Raw genomic sequence first — 16,920 nt, 5'->3', positions numbered from 1 at the left:
GAGGCAAAGTTATCCATTGATACATCTGTTTCTTGGATCACAGTAAATTTATTTCTACATTAAGACCCATTGCTCCCTAGGAAGCTAAAAGCAGCATAGATAGAAGACAAAAAATGACCTATTCTCGTGTTCTATTATACTAAATAAGGTTTTCTACTTACCACCTCCCCCACCCAGTACTTCTCCAACTTGGAAATTATGGTAATTGTGAACAAATTATTTTTTCAATCAAGACATTCAAGCATTCTTATATATATCATCTGAATCTGTTTTCCTGTATTTCCTTCTCTTCCCATACTCACTTGGAGGCAGATAAAAAGGATAAAACAAGGGACTGGAGAGATGGCTCAGCATTTGAGCATCTGCTACAGAGGACCTCAGTTCTGCTCCCAGCATCCCCATCAGGTGGCTCACAACTACCCGTGACTCCAGCTCCAAAGGACCACACACCCTCTTCTGGCTTCTGAGGGAACCAGCACTCATGTACATATGACAAACACACATACACAGAACTAAATATAAAATAAATTATTTCTTAAAAATGGTTGAAAGGAATAAAGAAATCTTCAAAGCATAATAAATTACACAAATATAAATTGGTTATTTAGGCACAAAAGTTGACTATCATTCAAAATTAAAGCTCAAATAATGAAATTTCTCATTTAAAAACAGATTTCTGCTGGGCGGTGGTGGCGCATGCCTGTAATCCCAGTACTTGGGAGGCAGAGGCAGGCGGATCTCTGAGTTCAAGACCAGCCTGGTCTACAAATGAATTCCAGGAAAGGCGCAAAGCTACACAGAGAAACCCTGTCTCGGAAAACCAAAAAAACAAAAACAAAAACAAAACAAACAAAAAAGATTTCTTCCACAACCACAAGAATTAAATATTTTTCAAAGTGTAATATGAAAATATAAGATGGATGACAAACTGTAATCAACATAATGCCACAGTAGAGAAAGAGAGCCCAACATATGAAAGGACATGAGAACACGCAAAACAGAGAGGCCTGGGAATACGTCTAAAATTACAGACATGTGTCTGATCTTTAAAAGTTTAAGAGGATAAAATCCTTCAGGAAAACAAAATGGATTTTTTCAATAAATTGGTTGCTGAATCAACTATTTCAACAGCTTATAAAAGCAACCTTGATTTAAACATACTTCCCATAGTTGAAAATACTCTAAAGTACTGTCCAGAAGAGCTTCAAAAGTACAGTGGCTGCAAAGATGGTACAGTGGGGTAAAGGCCCTGGCATGTAAGCATGAGGATTGAGCTAGATGCAGTAGCACATGTAGCATTTACAGCAGCATGAGGCAGAGAAAGGAAAAAACAATCACCAGAATCTCAAGAGCTCTCTAGCCTGATGTACTCTGGCAAAAAAGGAGACTATCTCAAGCAAGATAAATGGCAAAGAGAAGACACCTGACGTCATCCTCTAACCTCCTCACATGCAGTATGGTACATGTGTACACACATATTCCATCATGTCCTCATACATTTTCAGTTAAAATGTCACTGTAACACACTCTTGAGTTTTGCTATGTTGGCTCCAACACAAACACTAAAAAATAAAAATAAAATAAAACTGTAACTTCCTGAGTTCCATAACACAGTAGTAACACTGTCATCAATACTAACATGTGCACATCTGGTTATGTGCGCATGAACACATGTGCTGAGGAAAAATCAGAGATAGTCACTCTCACCTGCCTCATTACACAAGGCCTTCAAGTCTGCGCCAACATATCCATGGGCATTATTTGCCAGCCTCAGCAGCTCAGCTTTAGTGAGCAAGTGTGGCACCCTTCGGAGCAGCTTCTGGAGAATATCAAGCCTGTCCTGGGCATTAGGAACCCCGATCTCAATCTCTTTATCAAATCGTCCTGGTCTTCTGAGTGCAGCATCTAGCGCCTGAGGGCGATTTGTAGCCCCAAGGACTAATACCCGTCCTTCACTTCCTTCCTAACAAAATAAAATAAAAATAAATTACATATTGGTTTTAAAAAAACAGAGAGGTGAAAACTGACTCTGTGGAAAAGAATGAATAGGATGGTCTAGAGTATTAAGCATTAATCCTTATACTTCTACAAACCAATTTTCAAATTTTATTTGCAGTAAACTTTTATTAAACATTTATTAACTTTTAGCATAGCTATTTCAAAGTTTAGCCTAAATGCTTTCTACCTGAGAAAGCTTTCCAGTAGTTAGGCAGTTTTCCCCCTACTTAAAAGTGAAGACTACAACTTACATAGTATTCAAACAAAACCAGGCTTAACTAGCAACTTATCTAAGAATTCTTTCTCACACACCAACTGTTTTCTTTCAGAGGTCAAAATTTTCAAGAGTGTGCTGTGGAATAATCTTATTGTACACTGTAAATATGTATTACTCTCACTGGCTAATAAAGAGCTGATTGGCAGATCGTTAGGCAGGATTTTCAGGGCAAAGAGAACACTGGAAAAAAAGAGGATCAGAGTCTCAGGAGTCAGGAGGAGATGACATGAGGCACTGAGCAAGCAGGATGGGAAGTACGTACATGAGGTAAATGAGCCTCAGGGCAGCACACAGATTAATAGAAATGGGTTAATTTAAGGTATAAGAGCTAGCTGAAAACAAGCCTAAGCTAAAAACAAGGCTAAGCATTTACAATTAATACTAAGTCTCTGTGTGGTTATTTAGGAGCAGCTCCCAGGACACAGAAAAGTCCACCTATAAAAGTGGGTCCAGGGGTTGGGGATTTAGTTCAGTGGTAGAGCACTTGCCTAGCAAGTGCAAGGCCCTGGGTTTAGTCCTCAGCTTAGGCAAAAAAAAAAGAAGAAGAAAAAAAAAAAAAAAAAGAGTGGGTCCTTTCCTTTCACCATGTAGGTCTTGGGAATGGAACTCAGGCTGTCAGGCTTGGTGGCTAGTCTTTACCTGCTAAGCCATCTTGCCAATCCTGATATTTTATTGTAATGATTTTTTTTTTTTTTTTGAGCTGAGGATCAAACCCAGGGCCTTGCGCTTGCTAGGAGAGTACTCTACCACTGAGCTAAATCCCCAACCCCGTAATGATTTTTAAATTCCAGAAAATATGGAACCATAACAAGTATCCCCCAATACACAAAGATTTTTTACTCCCTGAAAATAGGGTTAAGAACAACAAATTATAAAAAACTATGATCACCATGTTCAGCAACCTTCAGACATTATCCAGTGTTTTAGTCAGATGATCCATGTGTAATTTCAGAGATGAGCATTAATAGAATCTAGTGATTTTCCGTAAGAAAACTAAAACATCACCAATTATGAGTATACCAGCAGAAAATGTATAAACTACTATCAACGTATAAATTTAAAGATTTATTTATTATGTATACAGAAGAGGGTATCAGATCTCATTACAGATGGTTGTGAGCCACCATGTGGTTGCTGGGAATTGAACTCAGGACCTCTGGAGGAGCAGTCAGTGCTCTTAACCTCTGAGCCATCTCTCCAACCCCAAACGTATAAATTTAAAAGCACACATCCAGGCCCCTTAAATGTTTTCAGATTAAAATATCAGTGTCACATGGTTCTAGTCCTGTCAAAGACAGGAATATATTCCACAGATGGCTTATCCCAGTGGCAGAGAAAAAGCCACCAACTGCCCCGATGTCTAAGACTCTCCAACACTGATCCTAACTCATCTTTCTCAGGAAGGGCTTTAGAACCAATTATAATGTAGCTCTCTGTCTCAGTCATGCAGAATTAGAGATCTGGTCTGCTTAAAGAAATACTTAACTGAGTGAATACCAAAAATTCACATTATTTTCACATATTCATTTCCCACAAATGGGAAATAAAACCAAACACTCCTGTGCAAAAGGGAGGTATGGGACTACTTGCTTTCTAAAATTTCTCTTAGTGCTAACATACTGTGAGTCTAAGAACTTTGGTCATTTTCAATCTAATCTAAGAAGTACATTTTTTTGGTTAATAGATGTCAAAGATTTGAGAAAATTTTCCTTCACCTCATTCTATTATTAGTCCTGTTCATAATTAGCATACCACAGTTTTTACTAATATACAAATATAAAGCTGACTATAGCCATAACCATTGAGAGGCAGCAGAAGAATAACTGAGATCTTAGGACACCTTGCATTACACACCAAGACTTATTTCAAGGGAAAAAATAGACTCATGAACTTACTAAATTTAGTTTACTGAGACAAAATCTCACATAGCCAAGGCTGGCCCCATATTTACTATGTACCTGGCCTTGAAATGATCCTCCTTCCTCAGCCTCCTAAGTAGTGGGACTACAAGCATATACCCATACCCAGGGAGACTTAATAAAATTCACTAAAATTTAATAAGGAACCTTCCTTATTGACATGCATCTTGGGTCTTGGGTTTTAAGTAAGTATCATGTCTGTCTCTTTCCCACGCACATAAACGTGCATATGCGCGCATACACACACACACACACACACACACACACACAAATACATTATGGTAAATTATTTTATTTAACAGAAAAACATGCCAGGCTATATGGGCCTCTCAGCAAATTACTTTGAGTGGTAACCTATCTTCATGCTGCTTGATGATTTTCCCTCATCCTGAGATACTCATAGATCTGGATACATTTGCTAAGTTTTGCTATTCCATACTCAAAATGCCAGTGTTGTACTTACTGAGCCTATGCCGTCCATCAGTGTTAAGAGTGAGGCTACAACTCTCTTTTCCACTTCATTCTGAGCTCCTTCTCTTTTAGGGCAAAGTGCATCCAGCTCATCAATAAAAATAATTGATGGGTGCCTAAAAACAAACATATTACATTTCAGTTTTATTTATCAATATTAAAAACAAAATCACTAAAATGCTAAATTAAAAAAAATCTTAAATTAATTTTAGTGTAAAGTCATCAACTTCACACTCTAGCCTATCTGCCTTCTATAAAAGGCCTCTGTGTGACCTGGGGAAGGGTAAGAGTCAGTAAAAGAAAAACTTGACTACTACAAAAAAAAAAAAAGATTCACAGAGTAGTGGAAAGATACTTCAAAAGCATAAATAAAATGTCAGGAGGTACACAGCTCCAGTCACCAGGCTCCCAGCCAAGTGGGGAAAAACAGAAGAACCACCTGCCACTTCCACTCTCCAAGGCAGACTGGTGAAAAGACACTGCAACCATCTTACACTCAGATTAAAGCCAGAGCTCTCAAAAGCCTCAAGGCAAGTTGTGGTTTTCAGCGAGACAGCATTTCTTCCAGCAAATGGCTTAGCAAAGAGAAATCTTATTTATGTATGGCACTTAGGGCAAAGGCTGGTAAGATCTTGAGAGAAAATCTATTATTTGAAACTGACCTAAATTGAGACAAAACCCTAAACGGCAGTTATGGAGAACCTGAGGCCAACTACTGACAAACTGAAAAAGCTCTGCTCTGGCAATGGAGCGCACAAAGAAAGACAGGCCTGCCCTCAGGGCCAAGAGTAGAACTTAAAAACTTAGAATAACCCTGGCATGTGATACCACAGCTCTGAGCTTAAGTAGACCAACTCATGGCCCACAATAAAGCCTAGATAGATAGCCCTTGGTTAGCACAACACAAGATGGAAAAAAACTGAAAGCATTTCCTCTAAAATCAGGAACAACACTACTCACCACTCCTTTACAATACAGTACTCAGCCACAGGCACAGCAGTAAGGTAAGAAAAATAAAAGGAGCAGCTGGAACTAACTCAGTGGAAGTCTGTTTGCATCCAGGAAGCCCTTAGGATCAATCCTCAGGATTGTCAAAAAGGAAAGGAAAAATGCAAAGGAAAAAGAAAAAAGGTGCACACAGAAAGGAAAAAGTTCCAAGTATTCCTACTCCCAAATGATATGATCCTATATATAAGAACCTAGAAACTACAGCAGGATAAACTTAGACATGGTGAACAGGTTTGGCAAAGAAACAATACAAAATTGACATGAAAATCAGTACTTTTCAATACAATAACAAACTTTCCCAGAGAAAACAGGACAAATAATCCCAGTCACATCCATTCACAGTGACATGAACAAAGGAAAACACAATTGAGGAACAAATAAAACCAAGTAGGTGAAAAGACTGCATGACAACTTCTAGACACTGAAAAAGGTGAAGGCAAGAAAAGATGAAAGACTTCCCAAACTATGGATCAACAATGGATTTAATGTACTCCCTATCAAATTCTAGTGACATTCTTCACAGAACTAGAAAAAACATGCCAGAATTCATACAGAACAAAATGACTCCAGAATGGCTAGATTTAAATGTCAACTTAATACAACCCAGAATCACCCTAGAATTTCAATAAAGAACTGTCTACACTGAGCTGGTCCAAAGACATGTCTCTGGGGGACTCTATCTTAAGTAAATTGATAGGGAAGACACCATTCCCTATACATCCTGAACCATTAAGAGAGGAAGAATGCAGCTGAGCACAAGCAAGTGAACATCTATGCATTCATTTCTCTTTGCTCTTGACCATGGACGTGATATGACCAGCTGTGTCGAGATGCTGCCGCCTTGACTTTTCCACAAAGGACTACAACCTAGAACTGTGAGCTGGGGAAACAAAACAAAACCTTGCTCCACTTAGTTGCTTTCTACCCGAGTATTTTATCACAGTAACAGAAATAAAGTAACGACAGACTCCTTTGGCACAGTATTACATCCAAAGCCATAGTAAGCATAAAGAGGAATGCTGGAGGTACCAGTTTCTGATCTCAAACTACTACAGAACCACAGTGAGAAAAACAGCATGGATACTGCAGCATGAGCCATCTTGGTACCAAGAACACTTGGTAACTCTTGCATATGGAACTGGGTTTGATGCTCAGTACCCACATAGGGATGCACGACAGTTTGTAATTCTAGTTCCAAGGGATCAGACATCCTCTTCTGGCCTCCATAGGCACTGTATGCATGTGGTGCACAGACATACATTCAGGCAAAATGTCCATACACATAGAAATAAATAAATCTCAAAAGGCAAAACAAAATAACAAAAACCCCCACACAGTACTGACACAAAGAATAATGGAATAAAGGACATAGCAACAGCCACCTAATTTTTAACAAGGGTATCTAATAGTCACTGTGGGGGGAAAAGGCTCTTCAACAAATGATGCTGGAAAGTAAATATCCACATGCAGAATGAAGATATTTCTCACACTAAACCAAAACACATGCAAAGGTTTCAAAACTAATATTAGACCTGAGCCCTGAAACTGCTAGAAAAAAACACTTTAAAGATTCAGAACAGACACAGCCTTTCTGAAAAAGACAAATAGTCTACTCTCATGAATCTCCACCCAGCCTAACTTTCCTACTAATGTCTTAACTCTTCTACTCTATGTCATTTAGTAACATTTTAACAAACTTCCAAATGACTAGATAACATTTCCTTAGATCTCCCATCAACTCTTTCTAAGGCCATCACTTTGTGTTATTCCTTCATTTTGCAGAAAATGCCACTATTTTTCACTTAAATAGAGCCTCAATTATTAATTCCAAAGCATCAAATATTAATAATACCGTAGGGTGGCTTCAGCAAATATCTGGCGTAACCTTGCTTCAGTCTCACCATAGAATCTGTAATGAATAAAAAACATGTACTGTTTTACACTTCTTAATGTTTATAAAACTTTTTCTATAAAAGGTGGTCTGAATTTTCAAGCGTTTCCAAAATAATTAAAATTACTTTCAAAACTAATTTTCATATTCTGTACATATTATAAGGCAAATTAATCTCAGAATTTTGGGGTGTGTGTGAAGGTAAAAAGATTGACAGTTAAGGTCAGGCTGGGCTACATAGGTAACACCATGCATTAGAAAAAAAAAAAAAAGGAAAATTTAAAATACTACAAAATAGTTTAAAGCATCAACTATCTAGGAAGAATATAATACAACCATTTAAGAAGCCACCACTGAGATATGTAAACTTAGTAATAATGAACATTTACTTATTAAGTAATATACCTACTTGCTTATAATTTCGGGACCATTAATTACAGAAACATAAGCTCCAACTTCATTTGCAACAGCCCTAGCAATCATTGTCTTTCCAGTGCCTGGAGGACCATAGAGTAACAACCCTCTAGGTGCTGGAATCCCTACAAGAAAAACAAACACAAAAACCAGTGCATTCAGTATGATTATTAATATTCTCATAAAGTTGCCATACAACTTCCAACCTAAGCTACAACTGGAAACTTAGCTTGTACAACAAAGTGAGATTTCTACCTTTCCCCTACTTCCCAGAAAGATGTACTATCCATCCCAAATCCTCAGTCCAGCAATGACTTTCTCTATCTCTACAGATCATAAACCAAGGAAAGCATGCTTTTTTTTTTTTTTTTGGTGTTTTTGTTTGTTTTTTTTAAAAAGAGCCCTTGTCTTGTGTTCATCAATCAGAACACAATGTAATTTCTTCCAACTTCAACTCTTAAGGAATACAAAAATTCCTAACAAATACATAAATTCATGAGTTCCTTTTACACATATAACGATTCGTAAGAAAGGGGGGAGGGGGGTAATATACAAGAAACAGAAGCAAAGGACTTGGACAGCAAGCATGTAGGAGTAGCTTTGAGTTTCCTGGGAGCTGAGTTACTTCCTTAACCACTCGCTTCAAGGCAGACACACATTTCTCAATAAGTTTTAATTAAACCATGACCATCTTTGGTTTATTTCTTCAGACATTACGGCTTATCCAGCATTAACAAGATACCTTCTGAAGATCCAGTCCACCAACAGTGGATAATATGCTTGCTATAAGAGACACACCTGCCACTCACATAAATCATAACTTAAAAGACCAAGCATTAAGAAGAGCCATTTAATTATCATCTCCCAAAGCAATTATAATACACGAGACAGAAAATAAGGACAGGAGGGTGAGAAATTCTATTAGAGAATGGAACTAACCAAGTGCTTTTGAGTTTGAATGTAACATGAACACAATAAACTAAAGGTAACATACCATAACTCTTGAAAAGTTCAGGCTGCTTGAGAGGTAGTTCAATTATTTCTCTTATTGCTTTCAGCTGACTGTTTAAGCCTCCAATCATGTCATAAGTTACTTTGAATTGGCTGTCTTGTTCTTTTGAATTTGTACACATTTTTTTAAGGTTGATTCTTGTTGTCGAAGAGATAAAATAAAAAGTGTCAGTATTCTTCTTTGCCCCTGCACTGGTCGACTTCAGTAGTTTCTCTTCACTGACAGGCTGTGTATTTCCTTCTCTGGACGAATCAAAACTACACTTAGGACCTGTGACTTCCTCTAATCCAAGTCCACTGCCATCCCTGGGGCTCTGGGTAACATCCAACAAAACTTCACCAGCTTTATTCATAACTCTGTCTTTCACGGATTTACAGGGAGTACTCTGTGATGCTGGGCTCTTAGGCTCTTTCAGATCTAACTGGCTTAGCTGGAAGGATATGTCCATGTCACTGCTTTCCATGCTAGAGTGTTCAGAGGCCAGTCCCTGGCTATCAGCAGCAGAGGCACTCTGAGGTTTTCCCAATGTTGTGCCATCTGTCCCTTTTACTTGCAACACTTGTAACTTGCAGAGTCGTCCATAGAATGTACAGTACAGGAAGTTGCCTGGTAGAACAATCTTGCCATCTAAAAAACAATTGATTAAATATACATCAGCATAATTTGCCCATCTAACAGTTTTAACAGCAACTTATTTGCTATTTATTAACAAAACTGGAATATTAATAAAGTAACTGTCACAAAAAATGGAGGGGCATATTCCCAATACAGTATCGGCTGTATAAAAAAGTTCATTCTTTTAAATCCTGTATGTCAGTAAATCTAAAATTCTATAAATCATAGCAACAAAAAACCATTTTTATCAACTAAACTTAAATGGCACACTCAAATCAACACGGCAATGTTCCTCATTGGAAAACGCGGAAGTACAAAGGCTTAAAAATTAGCAAGTTAGTCACTCATGTGGTGTGAATACATATATGCAGACATTCATATATCCAATCAAAATAAATAAGTTCATCTTAAAAATAAGTCTCAATTCTAAGGCTGTGGCAATGGCTCAAACACAAGGACCTAGCAACCTTATAAAAACCCAGGTACACCGATGCACCCCTGGAATCTCAGCCCTGGGGAAGCAGAGCGTGCTGATCAACTAGTCTAGCTGAACCATGAACTTCAGGTTCAGTCAAAGACTCTTAGTAAGTAAATAAAGAAGGTGACACCCAGTGTCAGCCTCTGGCCTCCAGGTACACTCAAGCACACACACGCATGCACACAATCATGTACTTGTGTACAGAGTGGAGAAAGTCCCAAGTGACTAAAGTCTTGAGTCAATGTGTATTGCTGACATGCACAGCTATGAGAAGGACTCCAAAGCCTCAAAGCCATTATAAATTAACAAAGCCATTTACCACATGAGCCAGGATCAAAAGGAGGATAGCAAAGCTTTCCTAGGGGTGCCCGAAACCAGCAACTATAGCTTCCTCTTCCTCCTTCCAGATGTTGACAGCCTGAGACTGTCTACCTACAGACACTTCCTCCTGAGATTAGCTAACCCTCCCTCTGCAGTACCTAATAAAATGCTGAGGTTCCTGGCTGATGGGAGTAGTAACTGCCACTTCATCAGAGTGAGCACACCCCATTTGACACCAGCTTTTCTGTACATGTCTGTGTTTGTCTTTTCTTCCTTCCCTCACCCCTAGTTGGGGTGTCAGGACCCAAACCATTGGGGCACAACACATGCACACCCACAAATAGGGGGGATGGGACACATGCACACGCATGCACACATGCGTGCACACAGCTTTACTCTACCACTAGCTTTGTCTTCAAATGGGTATTTGAAGAAAGAAAGTATTCTGGGCTGAAGAGATAACTTAGCTATTAAAGGCTAGACTCACAAACAAAAATAAAGAGAATATTCACTATTCATAAAAATATGTCTACAAGCATTGTTTGTTGCTCCTTTGCCATTTAAAATTGAAAACAATTTAAAATCTAGTCTCACCTAGTTTTCTCAGAATACAACCAGTCAATTCTTCTTCATTAATTTCCTTATCTTTGTCACTATAGAGAGGAAAGAAAAACAAACAAAAATCTGCATTAGGTACACTAAAAACTAAACCATGGAAAAAGTGCCATGCATAGCTAGTACATACCAGAAAGATAATTTGTTTAAAACCTGAAAACAAATGATTTCCATAATTTTAGCAATTTACACTTTTCAGATACATATTTCCTGCAGAAAAATATCTTCAGTTTCATTTCAAAGAGGTTTAAGGCAGTGATCTTCAAAACATAAGGTATTATTCATTAGGAGACCATGAAACCATATAAAACGTCAGTTTACACTGCATAGAAATTGTCAATCCTGCTTTGTAAACATTTTCTCATACACATATACTTCATGTACATGTAGATAAATACACATACATGTATATGTATAAATATCCATCTATCTAGACACACACATGAACATACATACTGCACGCTAAGTCGTAACGATAAGGGTATTTCTGTGCAATGTCAGTCAAACACATCTGAAAACACACTTGCCTAACCTAACCACTGCCTTTCTGAAGTTGCCTAGTACAGAGAACGGCTTTTATTCATAGCTAACTTCATTCCCTTTGTATAATTAGCTCTTCAGAAAAATCAAATCCCATACAGTACATTATATGAAGAGGTGCAAATAGGAAAAAGAGAGTACTGACTGCAATGGAAATTGGTTCTGAGGGGTATGCCTAAGGAAAAAATAGAGCTCATGTATTTGAACATTTTATATCTGGTTGGTGGAACTATCACTGTTTCCACCAGAAAAGTAGTATACAGGAAATACAGAAAGTAGATACATCTAATATCACTGCACCTTTTTCATTTTGAATTTTATTAAGAAATTTTCTACTCCACATACCATCCACAGATACCCGCTTCTCTCTCCCCCAATCCTCAGCCCTCTTTCTCAAGCCACCCCGCATCCCCATATCCCCTAAATTGAGGTCTTCCATGGGTAGTCAGCAGAGCCCAGCACACTGAGCCTAGGCAGGTCCAAGCTCCTTCCCATTGCACAAAGGCTATGCAAGGTGTCATACCACAGGCACCAGATTCCCAGAAGCCTGCCCATAGACCAGGGACAGATCCCAACCCCCCTGCCTGGGTGTCCCCCAGTTCGAGCCAAATAACTGTCTTCTGCATCCATAGGGCCTAATCCAGTCCCATGGGGGCTTCCACTAGTATGGCTGGTCATCTCTGCATGTCCTCCCATCATGATCTCGAGGTCCCTTGCCTACAGAATTCCTCCTCTCTCTCAATTGAATTCCCGGAGCTCAGCCTGGTGCCTGGCCGTGGATCTCTCTCCATCTGCCTCCATTAGTCACTGGACAAAGGCTCTATGATGACAGCTAGGTTATTTGCTAGACCGGTCACCAGAGTAGACCAGGCCAGGCACCCTCTGGACCACTGCCAGCAGATCAAGGTGGGGTCATGTTTGTGGATTCCTAAGAGCCTCCCCAGAACCCTGCCTCTTCCTATTCCCATGATAGCCTCATCTATCATGGTATCTTACTCCCTGCCCTCCAACTCTGTCCCTGTTCCAGGTTGACCTTCCCATTTCCCTATGTTCTCATCTCCCACTCCTTGCCCTCTGCCACCACCCCCCCCCCACACACCCAGTCAGCTCATGTAGATCTCATCCACTTTTCTTCACAGGGTCATCCATGTGTCCCTCCTAGGGTCTTTCCCTGTTAGCTAGCCTCTCTGGAGCTGTGGGTTGCAGTCTGGCCATCCCTTCCCTCACATTTAGTATCCACTTATGAGTGAGTACATTCTATGTTTGTCCTTCTGAATCTGGGTTACCTTACTCAAGATATTTTCTAGTTCCATCCATTTGCTTGCAAATTTCATGTTATCATTGTTTTTTTTACTGCTGAGTAATACTCCATTGTGTATATGTGCCACATTTTTTTTTATCCATCTGAGGGGCATCTAGGTTGTTTCCAGGTTCTTGCTATTACAAATAATGCTGATATGAACATAGTTGAGCATGTGTCCTTGTGGTAAGATTGAGCATTCCTTGGGTATATGCCCAAGAGTGGTATAACTGGGTCTTGAGGAAGGCTTATTCCCAATTTTCTGAGAAACCGCCATACTGATTTCCAGAGTGGCTGTACAAGTTTGCATTCCCACCAACAGTGGAGGAGTGTTCCCCTTGCTCCACATCCTCTCCAACATAAGCTGTCTTCAGTGTTTATGATCTTAGCCATTCTGACAGGTATGGTATCTCAGAGCTGTTTTGATTTGCATTTCCCTGATAACTAAGGATATTAAGCAATTCCTTAAATGCCTTTCAGCCATTTGAGATTCTTCTGTTGAGAATTCTCTGTTAAGCTCTGTAGCCCTTTCTTTTTTTTTTTCTTTTCTTTTCTGAGACAGGGTTTCTGTGTGTAGCTTTACGCCTTTCCTGGAATTCGCTTTGTAGACCAGGCTGGCCTCGAACTCACAGTGATCCACCTGCCTCTGCCTCCCGAGTGCTGGGATTAAAGGCGTGAGCCACCACCGCCAGTGTATGGGTGTGGATTTTTTTTTTTTTTTTTTGAGCTGAGGTTCGAACCCAGGGCCTTGGGCTTGCTAGGCAAGGGCTCTACCACTGAGCTAAATCCCTAACCCCTGTAGCCCATTTTTTTAATTGGATTGTTCAGTATTTTTAAGTCTAGCTTTTTGAGTTCTTTACATATTTTGGAGATCAGCCCTCTGTCAGATGTGGGGTTGGTGAAGAGCTTTTCCCATTCTGTAGGCTGTCGTTTGGTCTTATTGACCTTTGCTCTACAAAAGCTTCTCAGTTTCAGGAGGTCCCCTTTATTAAATGTCACTCTCAGTGTGTGTGCTACTGCTATTATATTTAGAAAGTGGTCTCCTGTGCCAATGTGTTCCAGACTACTTCCTACTTTCTCTTCTATCAAGTTCAGTGTAACTGGATTTATGTTGAGGTCTTTGATCCACTTGTACTTGAGTTTTGTGCATGGTGACAGATATGGATCTATTTGCAATCTTCTGCATGTTGACATCCAGTTATACCAGCACCATTTGTTGAAGATGTTTTCTTTTTTCCATGTGCACCTACTTTTAAAAGCTTGCATTTAAACAGTTTCCAAAGGGCCAGAGAGATGGTTGAGAAGGTGTTTGCTACCCAAACAAGAAGAGTCTACTCTGGATCTCCAGCACTTACAAAAATGCCAGTTGGGCTTGTAACCTCAACACTACAAAGGAGGATATAACAGATGAAGGCCCAGAACTTGCTACCCAGATTGTTTGGTCAAAATGGCACACTCCAGATTCAGTGAGAGTGAAATAAATAGACAGATAGACACAGACAGACAGACAGACAAAAATAAAGTAAGATATCTTGAGATCAATCTCTGGCATTCACACTTGTACACAAGTGAGCACACCCCCATCCCCACATACATTTGTATATACATGCACACACATCCACAAAAGAAAACATTTGAAATAGTTAAGTAAATAATCTTCAAACACTCTCTTCTTCTTCCATGTGTCAGCAGCAATGTGTAAACAGAAGCCACAAGTGTCTAGCTCTGTCGGTAACCCACACAACAGAGGTAGTTTTGCACCAGGGGACATTAGTAAGCTCATTTAATCAAAATATAAACTGCATCAATATGGCCAAAACTCCCATCTGTGAATGCTGTGTTACAAATTCATTTCACTAAAAATTATTTTTAACATCCAGAATCCACAAAGTAATTGTGGTTGTTATGGATGTACCACAGCCCCCCACCCTCCAAAGTTTGGGTCACTATACAGTCTAGTAACTATATTGTCAATTGAGCAAGACTAAAATGATATTCTGTCTTTTGTGTCAGCTCTCACTAAGAGATAATGCAGGACAGATGTGGTACAGTACAAACTTTAGCTCTGGGGCCAGATGGAAGGAATTTGAACCCAACTCCACAAGGAGACAGTCTCAGGCAAATTTCTTAACACTGTCTGGTGTTCTTGTTCCCTGATGCAGCATAAGCAGAATCTTACCAGAACTAGTTTCTTCAAGTATTCAAAATCAGTCTAGGTAAGAGATGCATAGCTATATACATTCCTAAGAACAATGGTTCTGTTTTCTCTGTCAATGTGACAGCAACCTCAAGAGAACATAACTACCACAAATAAACAATGAGAATCAACTACCTACTTAACTTAAATTGAATTCCATTTGTAAAACACGGAATCAAGTTATAATTACGTTATTTTTAAGATTTGTTTTTCTGTGTATGTATGTATGTATGTAGAGACACAATCTAAGTGACTGATGCTAGTGGAGGACAGAAGGAAAAACAGTGATTGTGAGCCACATGTGGATGCTGAGAACAGAATCCAAGTCATCTTACAAGAGCAGCAAATACTCTTACCCTCTGGGCAGTCCCTTTGGCCCTTACCTAAACTTTATTAACTGAGTAAGAGACAGTTACAAATTTGAAGAACAGGTATAGATTTCCACTAGAAAGAACTCCAATATCATTAATGAAATTCTCCAGTTACCATGATTTAAATGACTTATTTTCCTAAGTGGAAATTAACTTCCTTGTTTACACTCTGCTGCCCTACTTAAAATGCAATTTTTCTTTAAAGAAATTAAAATTTAAAAACTAAGATTTCCTTTAAATCCACTGTCTTTTCTAATCATTCAACACTACTCAGCCCCAATAAGATGAGACTAGTTCATAGATAATGCTAATTCCAGCCAACAATGACTACTACTTCCCGTATCACTGTTTCAAGACATTCTGATGATAACCTGCTTTAACAGCAACAGTGCTGCCAAGTATTTCATGAAATACACAACTTTCCCACACTGAGACCATTTCATTTGCTAAAAAAGGGTAAATAAACCAGTCACACACTTATGAGCCCAGCAATTGAGAGTAAAACAGGAGCACCATGAGATGAAGGCCAGCCTGGGCTACCTAGTGAGATCCTGAATCAGGGAGGGGATGGTGCACAGAAGATGGGAATAGATACTTTGAAAGGTATGAAAGGATATAAAAATCAAAAGGATAGATGCACGTTTGTTCTTTCTTACAAATGTGTGCATGTGATGTGGTCTGAGCTACCTTTTTACTGTGGTGATAAAGCATCAATACCAAGACAACTTTATAAAAGAAACCATTTAATTTGGGGGTCCCAAGGGGTTAGAGTTCATGACCATCATGATGAGGAGCAGGCATGGCAGCCACAGTGCTGGAAAAGTGTCTGAGAGTTCACAACTGATCCATAAGCACAAGGCAGAGAGCGAACTAGATAGGAATGGTGCAGGTCTTGAAACCTCAAAGGCCACCCCTATGACACACTTCCTCCAACAAGGCTGCACCTCCTATTCCTTCCTAAACAGTTCTACAAACTTGGGGCCAAGCATTCAAATATATGAGACTATGGGGGCCACTCTCAATCAAACCACCACACATACATAAGCATCTAATATAGAAAACATTACATTCTTTGATTTTGCTCTATTTTTCAATGTTCATTAAATGGTCACTGTTTGTTCTGAAAACAGTTTCCTATTTTCAAAGGGGGGAGAGGGATGATGCCAAAACACAAGCTTGGAATATAAACAAAAACATTTGAAACTCAAGATGACAACTAGTACATTTTTTTGAATTCTTACACATACATTCCATAAATTATCACTAAGGTGGTATTAAATTATCAAAAGGTACTTTTATCAAAACAAATTTGGGTCAGATTTTTTTTTTTTTCGAGACAAGGTTTCTCTTTAGCTTTGGAGCCTGTCCTGGACTAGCTCTGTAGACCAGGCTGGCCTCGAACTCAGAGATCCACCTGCCTCTGTCTCTCGAGTGCTGGGATTAAAGGCGTGCGCCACCACCACCTGGCCTGGGTCAGACTTTTATCAGCAATC

The 16,920-nt window shown here is 39.3% G+C and overlaps 1 protein-coding gene across 4 annotated transcripts in view; it reads right to left on the bottom strand.

Annotated features, from left to right (window-relative positions):
* Spata5 (spermatogenesis associated 5) overlaps positions 1 to 16,920 on the bottom strand; it is a 169,124-nt gene that overhangs the window by 143,059 nt on the left and 9,145 nt on the right. For all 4 annotated transcript variants that reach the window (XM_036191511.1, XM_036191509.1, XM_036191512.1 and 1 more), the window contains exons 4-9: positions 10,999 to 11,057; positions 8,973 to 9,617; positions 7,974 to 8,103; positions 7,526 to 7,582; positions 4,658 to 4,781; positions 1,708 to 1,963 (exon numbers count right to left, since the gene is read on the bottom strand). In XM_036191511.1, the coding sequence (XP_036047404.1) occupies positions 1,708 to 1,963; positions 4,658 to 4,781; positions 7,526 to 7,582; positions 7,974 to 8,103; positions 8,973 to 9,617; positions 10,999 to 11,057 (1,271 nt within the window). The remainder of the gene's footprint in view (positions 1 to 1,707; positions 1,964 to 4,657; positions 4,782 to 7,525; positions 7,583 to 7,973; positions 8,104 to 8,972; positions 9,618 to 10,998; positions 11,058 to 16,920) is intronic.

The sequence above is a fragment of the Onychomys torridus genome, chromosome 6 (assembly GCF_903995425.1).
Source record: "Onychomys torridus chromosome 6, mOncTor1.1, whole genome shotgun sequence".
Taxonomy (NCBI): Eukaryota; Metazoa; Chordata; class Mammalia; order Rodentia; family Cricetidae; genus Onychomys; species Onychomys torridus.
This window is presented reverse-complemented; position numbering and strand designations above follow the sequence as displayed.